The 11,343-nt window shown below is 45.6% G+C and overlaps 1 protein-coding gene across 1 annotated transcript in view; it reads right to left on the bottom strand.

Moving 5' to 3' along the window:
- Positions 1 to 2,298: 2,298 nt before the first annotated feature.
- The window catches only part of ARHGEF5 (Rho guanine nucleotide exchange factor 5), a 38,614-nt gene continuing 29,569 nt past the window's right edge, over positions 2,299 to 11,343 (bottom strand). The window contains exons 8-15 of the mRNA XM_019515994.1: positions 9,685 to 9,814; positions 8,659 to 8,733; positions 8,034 to 8,123; positions 7,355 to 7,509; positions 5,559 to 5,720; positions 4,933 to 5,003; positions 4,377 to 4,481; positions 2,299 to 4,090 (exon numbers count right to left, since the gene is read on the bottom strand). Coding sequence (XP_019371539.1) covers positions 3,936 to 4,090; positions 4,377 to 4,481; positions 4,933 to 5,003; positions 5,559 to 5,720; positions 7,355 to 7,509; positions 8,034 to 8,123; positions 8,659 to 8,733; positions 9,685 to 9,814 — 943 coding nt within the window. The 3' untranslated portion in view covers positions 2,299 to 3,935. The remainder of the gene's footprint in view (positions 4,091 to 4,376; positions 4,482 to 4,932; positions 5,004 to 5,558; positions 5,721 to 7,354; positions 7,510 to 8,033; positions 8,124 to 8,658; positions 8,734 to 9,684; positions 9,815 to 11,343) is intronic.

Raw genomic sequence — 11,343 nt, 5'->3', positions numbered from 1 at the left:
GAGCCTGTAGCCTGGGGATTGCATGGTGTGGGAGCACTGGTATGGTACAGTGCAGGAAGCAGTCCCTACTGCTTGGTTTTGGGGTAGGGGGGCAGGAAGGGGCAGAGGCATGCAGTGCAACATGTGGGCTCTAGGACAGTGCAGTGGGGGAGGTACCTGCTGTGTGGCAGGGGGTGCCTGCATAGTGTAGAATGGTGTGGGGACCTGGTATCACCCAGTCACTCAGAAGTTAGACAGCCCTGGTCTAATCTCTTGAATAGCTGGGAGGACATGACCCCTTCATATCCTCCAGGGTCAGTTTGTTTGATACAAAATGTCCCGTCCCCCAGGCCTCCCAGGTCACGCTAGCATAAAGTTGTCTGGTGACAGATAAGAACATGATGTAGAGATTACAGTAGTCCTTTCATGGAGTTTAACTTCCCCTTCCATGATAGCAAGTCAACAGGGTCAAATTCAATGCATCCTAAAGTACTTAATGAATTGGCTGAGATTATTGCAGAGTCACTGGCTGTTCTCTTTAAGGACTTGCAGAGGTCACATGAAGCCTTGGAGGATTGAAAAGGGATCTATTATTGTTCATCTTTAAGAAGCAGGAGGAGGAGGATCTGAAGAACTGAAGACCTCAAGTCAGACTGACCATATCTGAAAAATGTGGAGCATACCAAGGAATTTATTTCTAAGCGTTCACAGCAGTGGTTCTCAACCTTTTTAGACTTGAGGCATTCCTAGGAAAATGCCAGCTCTTAGGTTTCACATTTTTCTATAGGGGGAAAAAATAGAGTAGTTTTTCCATGCAAAGAATGTGGAAAGATCACAACCATGGATACCTGTTTGAGATCTCAATTTTGTGAATCATATTTAACATTGTTAAAAAGATCTCAAGGCACCTCAGGGTGATAAATACTGATTTAGAGGATACCAAGGTGATCAATCGGTAACAGACAAAAGCAAGTCATGCTTGATCAACCCGATCTGTTTCTCACAGGGTAATAGGCTGGGGTAGTTGGGGAGGAGGGAACAGTAGACATAATATACCTTGGCTTTGTCAAGGTTTTTGACACTTTCTCCTATGACATTCTTGTTGGTAAACTAAGAAAATATAATGTAGATGCATCCACCTTAAAGTACTTCCATAACTGCTTGGATCAAGATGTTCCAAGGGTAATAATCATCAATGATTTGATCTTTAATTGGAAAGAATAATGGAGTGGGAGTTCCTTGGAGTCTGATTTTTCTTTTATTTAGTATCTTCATCAATGATTTGGAGGACTGAATTGAGTATATGTCTTGCAAATTTGCAGATGATTCCAAGCTGGGTGGAGTTGCAGACACTTTAGAGAATAGGTTTAGGATTCAAAATGAGTTTGGTAAACTAGAAAATTGGTTGGAAATTAATCGCCTTAAATTCCATAACGACAAATGCAAAGTCCTGCATTTAGGAGGAAATAATCACATACACAAATACAGACTGGGTAATGACTGGTAGAAAAGGACCTGGGCCATAACATGGATAGGAGTTAACAGTGTGTACCTGTTGTAAAAAAAAAAAAAAAAAAAAAAAAAAAAAAAAAAAGGCCAATAACATCCTGGGCTGTATTGACAGTACTGTTGCATGCCTAGTTAAAGTGTTTCCTCTGATTCAGCACAGAGGGGGGCTCAGTTGGGGCACAGTACTGTTTAGAAAGAGTCCAGCAGAGAGCAACAGAAATTATTAGAGGTCTAGGAAATATGATTTATGAGAAAACATGGGAAGAAGTGGAACCATTTAATCTGGAGAATAGAAGACAGATGATGTTGGATTTGATAACAGTCTTCAAATATCTGAATCATAATTATTAAAGATGATGGTGGTAACTTTTCTCTGTGGCTGCAGGGGACAGGACAAGAAAAAAACCTGCCTTAAATTGCAATAAGGGAAATATAGGATGAAGTTTCTCATTATATGGGTGGTTAAACATTGGAATAGATTACCTAGACTCCCTATTCTTGGAAACTTTAAGAGTAGGTTAGACTTGACTGGAATTGTTTAGATAGGGATAACCTTCCTTTGAGCAGAAGGTTTGACTGGATGACTTCGAGATCCCTTACAGCCTTATTTTACTATGATTCTGTGTTCTACAGCAACCAGGGCATAGGACTTTAAGAAGCAAAGGAACTTTTATCCTCAATCTTGACTGTTACAACACACTCCAGTGAATCAATTTTTGCATAAAAAAATCAGTTCTTGTGAGGGGAAAGTTCAGGTGTTGGCAATTATTTCAGACACAGAAAAACTAGGGAAAATAACAGTAAACATTGTATATATTAATGAGAGAAGTGCACGAGTTTATTAGGACTAAAAAGCATCTTAAGTATTTTTTTTCTGTCTCTCTTTAAATCCAGCTTAAACAACTGACACACAGGCTGAAACAAGCTGTGTCTGGTACGTTATAAACAGGATCTTTAAAGGCAGAAAGGGCACTACAAAAAACCAAGAGCCAGAAACAGCAAAGTAGATTACTCTCTAAATATATTAGAATGCATTAGAAAGCATATTGCTTTCTGTCTTTGGTGTGTTTTAAATTCTCAGTCTTGATCTTGCATTAACATAATTAAATGCAAAACCCCGTTCTCCTGTTTAACAGAGAAGCAAAAAATAAAAAAGTATAGTTGAAGCAGTGTTTACCCACAAACAGAATATGCAGAAAAGCAGGACAGCACACAAACTTGTACTTGGAGCCAGATGAGCCTGTACAGGAATAAAATCTCGACAAAGTGCAGTTTTTGAAAATCTGTGGTGGCTGACTACTTCCATGTGTCTTATGAATTGTGCAAAATGTTGCATGGAGTACCGCATCGGCTGTCATAGGTTATGTATGTGCAATGCAGTTCCACTTCCCTTAACCTTGGTCATTTTGTGCAGGGCACGTACCAATAACTAAAAACAAAGCCTTCGCCAAGGAGTTAAAACTAAAGCAAAAAAAAGACGAGTGTTTGAGTGACCCACTGGTCCAACTTGAGACGCCTTAAAGGGACTCACTTTTTGAAGGTGGGTGGTCAGCACTTCCTGCAAGTGAGACTTCTTCAAGAAATCTTCAGTAAAGCAGCCAGAACTCTCTTGTCATTTTGGAACGCTTTCACGAAAGAAAAGCATCTTGCCAAAAAGAAGGCAACAATACTGCTCGGGGGGGAAAAAATTCTCCCTCTTGCTGGCCAGAAAAAAACCCAGCAAATGACAAGCCAATGAAACTTACTGGCACAAGTGCACAGAACATGTTTCAAGCCAACAGAACAGCACCTACTTACTTACATCAGTAGAAAAATTCGCCCATTACATAGATGAATTGTTCAAAGTGGGCAGCATCATGTGGGAATCAAGACTACCTAAAAGGACCTGAAAGAGGGTGAAAATGTAAAGCTTTTCCCAACTCTTAAATACAGTGTGCTTTGCACTTCTATATTGCCTTACTTTCCAGGAACTCCAAAACGCTTTGCAAATACTAATGAATTTAGCCTCACAAACTCCAGTGAGGTAGGTAAGTATTGACCCCATTTTACAGATGGGGAAACTGAGGCAGAGTTCTCAGATGACTTGCCTAAGGTCATGCCTCTTGTCAGTAGCAATGCTGGGAATAGGTTTCCAGGAGTCCTGACTCAGGCAGTCCTTTGTTTCTTTGATTACAGTCCATCTTGGCACAACGTAAGCAATATGTGCAGCCTTTCCCTTCCCCCTCTTCTACTGCTTCTGTAGTCCTGATGACCCAAAGGAAGCGATCTTTATATATATATATTTTTTTCTCCTCACAAGGGTTCCTTCTTTCTTTGGTAATAGCAGTTTGATGCAACTAATGCTGACTTTCAATCTTGGCAAAAGTGCACGTGTTCTGAAGCGTACTAAGGAAACATGGCTTCTCCATGTGATGGAGATGGTAGGGATCTGTATGGGAAAAAGGGACTTATTTCTGGCAGAAGACCTGCTGCTTGGCATTCTTCACACGCTGTTCCTCTTTCAGGTTCTTCTGCCGCACATGTTTGCTGGATATCCCCTCCACGTAGTCCGAGGGGAACCAGCCTCTCTCTCCATCTGAAAGTCTTATTCCTTCCATCCAACCTGCCAGGGTGGAGGGCAGACAAAGGGGTGTTATTCAGTCAGTTTGCTTAGATTATTTCTTCCCCTACCAATAGACTAAGAAAAGAAACCCTCTATGTTAAATGGCCTATGACTAGGTAAGGACCCAAGTAAAGAAAAAAGAGATGCCTTTTTCAATCCCATAGTCAGGGTACAGAGAGTTTCTGAGAGGAAAGACTCCTTCTTCATCTTTCGCACAGATTAAAAGCTATCGCACTAAAACTCTGCTCACACTCCCATCAAGATGGTTGAAGCTTGTTCCACTCACCGTCGTTGCTGTTCTGCATAAGCATGATGATATCAGCTTTCTCTAGGGACAGCTCATCATTCTCCCTGGCTTTGTATGCCCTCAGGCATTGAACCTGGGGTGCATCTAAGAGACAAGGGGAGAGACTGTAAATGATACTAAAAGCGTGAGGATGACCATGAGGGGCAGAGGCAGAATCAGTCATAGGGTGATGGAACTGAGAGTGGGAACCACATATCCCCTGAAGGATAGGGGAAGACATCATTGGGGTTGGACACAGCACCTGTAGGAGGGGTGGTGGAAGAGTGGTTCTGTCAGGCAACATGCCACGGTGAGAACCTGAGGTTGTAAGGCAGCAGTGCCTAAGCGGCAGTACCTGGGGAGGAGGGAAAGCCCAAGCAGGTCACAAGCTTTACATGGTTGAAATAAAGTGGAGGGTTGATGGGCTTCTTCAGATTCACTCCTGTGTTTGGTGTTCCCTCCCTCCCCCCAACCCTTTTGTATAGTCCACCTTACAGCACTTGCCCCCCAAGCTGTCTCCCACCACCCCAAACCACCACCACCCCTGCAGTCTCACCTGGGCTTTCTAAGAGATCAGGTTCTCCTCGTGGTGGAGCCAGGACAGAGATCCACCGCAGCTTCTCACTGCTGGAAGATCCAAAATGCAGGTGTTAAGCAAGCAGAGGGGAACTGCCAGCAACATTTAGCAAGATTGGGTGGGAAATGTTCTGAGAGACCTGCCACTGACTCTTGAGGGAAGTGATAAGAGAGAATAAGGCAAAATGAAAGATGCGGAAGGAGAAGGTTGAAAGTGGTTTGGGAGTCCAGAGGAGTCACTTTCTATGTTCTGCTGGGGGGCTGATGTCCCAGATGAAGTCTTAAGAGCTTGAGATGTGTAAATGGCTGGCTTGGCAGTTGTGGGATGGAGTTTCAAGATGGGAAGGAGAGGGATACTTCTGTTGAGGGGATTAAGGGTTTAGGACAACAGGGCACTGGGATGGGTTTGAGGTGTTTGGTGAGCGGATATCTGGGAAGTAGGGTGTAACACTTGCAACTCTAAGCTTGTCTCTCCATAGAGTGCTACCCCCAGCAGATGCTGTTGGGTTTGCCTGGCCATGCAGCTGAGGGATACTGTGCCTTAGCAGCTGCAGCTGTTACTGCAGGTGGTGTTGGGTCTTGGCCAGGGCAGCCTCTGGCTCTTACTGTGTCTCCGTGCGGAAGAGGAATTCCACTCTCTTCCCCTGGTTGTTCTGAAGCAGGAAGAGACGGAAAACATTCTTGTTTGTTCCATGCAGCTTCACCTCGCACTTCTCCCCGCGCACGTCTGAGAATGCAGCATGGTCAAACACCACAAAGCGCCCACCCCTGCATGAAGAGAGGATAACAGTCTGCTTTAGCTTTGTGCAACCTATAAAGGATCTAAAAATTGGGGTGGCTTAGCATTATAAATGAAACCCCCCCCAAATAACACCCCCCCCAAAGTCCTCCTGTCCTTCCTTCATGTTGGATATACCAAGCCTCATCTTCCCCTATCTTTTAGAAAGCCTCCTTGGAGAAACAGAGAATAGGAAGAGGAAGTGGTTGCTGTGATCTGGGGTGGGGTTTGAAGGGGAGGAGGTTTTTGTTTTGTGTTTAGGAGGGGGGTTGTTTGCTTTTCAGCCTTGTGTGATTACATGTATGAAAGGGCCAAAATTGCTCAAGTCTTTTGATAGTGTCTCTGTCATGTGTTCATCAGGAGCCTGTGAAATAGCTTGACCTTTCTAAAGAATGACTTGCAGAAGAGTGCAACTGACCTGAAGAAGAATGCATTAAATTTACAGACAAGATTTCACAGATTCCATAGACATTAGAGCTGGAAGGGACCTTGGAAAATCATTGAGTCCAGCCCCCTACCCCAGGGGCAGGAAGTCAGTTAGGGTCAACGGATCCCAGCAAGATAAGCGTCCAAATGTTTCTTAAAAGAGTCCAGAGCAGGTGCTTGCACCACTTCTGGAGGCAGTCTATTCCAGCCCTTGGGGGCTCGGACAGTAAACAAGTTTTTCCTTATATCCAGCCTAAAATGGTCTTGGAGGAGTTTGTGACCATCTGACCTTGTCATCCCTTGGGGCACTCTGATGAACAGGTAAATCTGATATCTTTTATTAGACCAGCTCAAACAACTGGAAAAATTCTTCTTTCCAAGCTTTCAGGTATAAACACACTTTGTCACGTTGAGGAAGGATCTGCAGTCAGTGCATGCTCTTCCTGGATGGAATGAATAGTAAAGAAGCCAGAGGCTGGTATGCAAGCAAGAAAGCCGGTCCATCCAGGAAGAGCGCACACGAACTGCAGATGCTTCCTCAGCCTGAGGAAGGTTATTTATACCCGAAAGCTTGCAAAGAAGAATTTTTCCAACTATTTGAGCTGGTCTAATAAAAAATATCAGATTTACCCAAAGGACCTTGTCTGTCTATGTCCTTAGACCAACACACCCACTAAACTTGGACAAGGTTTTTTAATGTATCCCAACCATGCACTGCATCCAATAAAAGATATTGCCTGCAAAAATTTTTGACCTTTCTCATTTTTAAAAGGGGCATGAAAAGGTCTTTTCACCAACTACTCGGGTTTCAGTTTCTTACCATGCCAGTGTACTGCTAGTTTTCCAGTCATGCAATCAAAACCAGGGTAAGAAAACTCTTTTAGCTCTTGAGTAAAACTCAGCCTGCATGCAGTCACACTCTTACATGTGTATTTGTATCTTAAAGATTGAGGGCTTGGGGGGTAAACAGAAGAAGGATGTTGCAGAGTGGAACGGACTACAGAACTACACCATCGGGCAGCGTGTTGTAAAGCTTGCTTCTGTTACATAATGTGGGCTTGCTAACTTGATAAATGTAGCTAGCTAAGGTTGCCATCTACTGGCTGGCAAGCTGAGACAACAGAGAAAGATCCTGCCTCACCAACATCTGGACCAGAGATGAGAGCAGCTGGTAAGAGATGCACTCTGAGAGACTCACTCCTTGGGACGAGACAGGAGCAGGCAGTCATTGAAGAGGTGCAGGTACATAGGGCGTGTGGTGACTTTCCACTTTGTACTCAAGCTGTTGAAATCCAGTGCCATCAACTCCCCGCGTTTCACCAGTCTTCTCGACTGCGAGATCAGTGGGAAAATCTGCAAGATAGGATGAGTGCTGGCATCAGATCCCCATGGAAACCGATGCTATGGAGCCAGGGTTCACCTGTAACCCTTTGCTAGAGGTAAGAGATAAGGCTTGAGCTTGCTTTTATCTCCCCACTTGGCAGTGGGTAAGTCAGTCTGAGTCTCCTTCCTTCCAACTCCAGTACATGACTGAGGAATGGAGCTGTATGGATTCAGCTCCAATCCTTCCTGGCAAATGGAGGAGAGTCAGGCACTGGGATGGTTCCCTCTTCTGCCACAGAAGTAAGATACTGAAGTTGGGACAAATTACTGGGGAAGGAGGGCCTTGGAGGGAGTCTTACCCTGCACTTGAACTCCATTTTCTGTTCAAGTATGATTCATTCTAGTTCATACTTGTTCCTCAGGTGCTGAAGAGCACAGTGTGGGATGGGTGGGATATGTGAGAGAGCCTGGACTGAGGTTACAGGGCAGGGCTAGCAGTGGTGGACTGGGGCAGGGAGAATCTGAAGTTGAAATCAGGGTGGATGGGTCCTCACCTTGCACTCAAACTCGATCTTCTGACTGAGGTAGATCAGCTCCTCTGTGCTCTTCATGCGTTGGACGTTCTCATTGCAGTCCTTGATGAGCTATAGAAGAGAAAAACCTCTGTGAGGAAGCCCCTGCTTATAGTCTTCCAGCAGAGACAGTGGTGGGTGTCTCCTGCCCCAGTGTTCTGCTTTTTTTGCTTCCCAGTGGGTGCATCTACACAAGACACTTACTGTACATTGGCCTAATAATGCTACACAGTAGCATGTTATGGCAAAAACCGGGCTAATCACCTACTGCACAGTGTTATTAAGTTAATGTGCAGTAAGCACCACTGAATAACCACGTTCCACTGCTAATGCACAGTAACTTTAGGTACTGTGCATTTAGTTAGTCTTTTATTAAGGAAGTAGTAAACTATATGTGCAGTATCTAAGGCGCATTAAGGAATGTGTAGATGCACCCAGTATGTTTTACTATCCCATGAGCAGGAAAATCACATGAGCTTTTTAGTATGTTCCTTGTGCAGTTGCCCTTATATAGGACCTCTTGAACTGCATGTCCAGCAGCAGTGGCTGAACTAGCCTTGCCAGCTGGATATGCCATTACTGAGAAAAACAGGCTGGTACCTCATACCTTCTCAAGTGCATCATAAGCCTGTGTGGCCTGCACCTCTTCCTCACAGCCAGGCCGTGTTCTCTTCAATATATTCTGGGGGCGGGGAAAAAAACACAAAATCATCTTCAGAGTGGAGGCAGAGAAAAGACTGAGGTATGAGCTTAGGAGGGCAGCAGATCTGAGGAAATGAACAGATTGAGGGGATTGTGCAGTTGACAGTAAGAAACAGAGATGTGAGGACAGGCACCCAAATGAAGAAGCTGAAGCTCTTTGCAAGTGTAACAGACTCGGTGACCACATGCAATTTCTTATGTTCAGGGGAATGGCCATGAAGCAAGCCAGTACGGCCTACGTACACAACTGCTTTTGGTCAATACCACCTGTAAGATGGGGTTAGTACAGTCCCCCAAGACTCTAAATGGAGCTATTCAAGCAATGGAAATTCCTTCCAACAAGGACATTCCACAAGCTTTAATTTTTCCCCACTAAAATGAGACAAAAATAACATGTAGGCATGGAATTTCTTTCCAAAAAATTCTGTGTTGGGAAAACCAATAGTGTTTCAGGCAGCCAGCCAACAAAAATCAAAAATAATTTGGTGGTATTTTGGCAATACTGTCTTCTCCCTGCAAGCAACGAGTACAACTGAGGAGAATCCTCCCTCCTCCTCCTCCTTCAAGCAACCTGCTTCTTTTGTACGCTTCACTAACTCTTATCTGTTTTCCAATGCAATTTCTGTCATTGGTTTTAGACACAGGATGCACTTTTAAACCACAGAGTCAGGCAGTGTGGGTGAGCACATCCACCATAATCACCCTATGGCAGCAAAGTACCAAGCAAAGATAGCCACAACCGCAAGGTGCAGGCCTGTGTGCAGTCCGGTTTCTTTCCTCTTGCCCTAAGTTCCTCTCTATTCAGTTGCCTGGTTTTGGAGAAGGTGCCTGTTCAGTGACCTGCAGTTGAGAGTGCAGCAAGACAGTGCAGTAGGGGAGGAGGAAGTGGTGTGTACAGGGACTGAGATTCCTGTGGTCCCAGCACTGTTACCTGCAGGAGGAGCTTGAGCCGGGTAATGCGTTGAAAGGGGAGGATGAGGAAGGATTTGAGGGAGAGGCGCTGGCACACTGGGTCACTCTCCAGTCTCTCCAGGACTTGCTGGAACCCTGTATTTCCATTCCTGCCAGAGAAAGAGAAACAGGACCCGTGCAGAATCACTGCAACACCAAGGGGAGTCCTCTCAGTGATGAGACAGGCCTCTGATTTTCACCTCTGGCCTGGGACTCTCCCTGGGTGAGAGGTGGCATCAGTGGGTTTCAGTGCACCTAAACTGTTCAGCACAGAGGACAGGCTCATCCTGCTATGAATAAGTCCCCAACAGGGTGGCTGTGGAAGGCAACGGGGACAGCAGGGGGGACTCAATTAATCAAGTCTGCTCCATATGCAAACTGCACTGCCCTGCATGCAGTTGTATAAGTGGCGAAATGCATGTCAGCGTGCAGAAAATGGCAGTGGTGTGCAGAAAATGGCAGTCCACAAAAAATGGCAGCAAGCACCTTTGAGGTGTTTTAGTTCAAAAGCACGCCGCTGCCATTTTCTCAGCACTGACGTGCATTTCACTACTTATACAAAGTGCCCAGCACTGCAACACATACATGTGTAAAAATAACCCTTGTGTCCTCTCCCTTTGGAATTGAGCCTTCCCCAGTGGGAGAAAGAGGAGAAATGGTAGAAAATTGGCCTCCTGATAGACTGGGCCTCTCCCAGCAGGTAGCACTGAAAGATACAGAAGCTGAGCAGGCCGTGTCAGGGTATGGCCCTTCTCCGGAGGAAGACAGGAGGCTGCCTTTGTGCAGCCTCCACTGAGACTTGGATCTTATGTAGGGGTAGCATCTGGATAGGTGGCAGTGAGGCAGATTCATTTGAGCCTGGGTCCCTCCCCAGGGGGAGGGTCAGTATCCAAGTCATCCACTACTCAGCTGGGCCCTCCCCATGACAGGGTGCTGTGGCACCCGGAGCCATTGTAACAGGGCACATTGACTGAATCCTCTAGCTCAGGGGTGGCCAACTGATGGCACACACGCCCCAAGCAGCAGCTGTGTGTGACACATGCACCCTGGACACTCAGTAAAGGGAGAAGCTAGAATGGAGGTATATGAGCAAAGGCTGCTGTGAAAGGAAGCATCAGGTGTCACCATCATGAACCTGGTTAACTCTTCCCTAACCATGCAGCTGCTGCCAACTTTAGGACTTTGAGCCCTTGCTTGCAGCCTCAGGGCCTGGAAAAGCTACCCTGGCCCTTGGTGGCGAGACCTCCTCTTGCAATGGCATTCTTTCCCTATGCCACTTTGTATGGCCAGCGCTGGAAGCTCGACCTTCCCTGCCTCCATTCCAGCACCCCATGGTGCAAATGTTGTTGGGTATGGAGGGCTCTGGGGGGTGGGGATGAGAGTGGTACTCAGGGAGGGAGTTAGGCTTAACCTGTGGCATGCCTACCAAAAGGCTGGCCAAAACTGCTCTAGCCAACTGTATCTGCCTCCTCCAGCAGGATGGTTTGGTGTGACCCTGCTGCTGCCCCTCTATGCCTTCCCCAAGACGGGGCTCTGATTAGGGTTACCATATGTCTGGGATTTCCCAGACATTTCCTCTTTTTAGATCCTCTGATCTTGGTCTGAGCTTTTTTTTTTTTTTTTTTTTTTTTTTTTTATT

Source organism: Gavialis gangeticus, unplaced genomic scaffold, assembly GCF_001723915.1.
Source record: "Gavialis gangeticus isolate Ggan-Ray unplaced genomic scaffold, GavGan_comp1, whole genome shotgun sequence".
NCBI classification, from domain to species: Eukaryota; Metazoa; Chordata; order Crocodylia; family Gavialidae; genus Gavialis; species Gavialis gangeticus.
The sequence above is the reverse complement of the archived record's forward strand: the minus strand, read 5'-3'. Positions and strand labels throughout refer to the sequence as shown.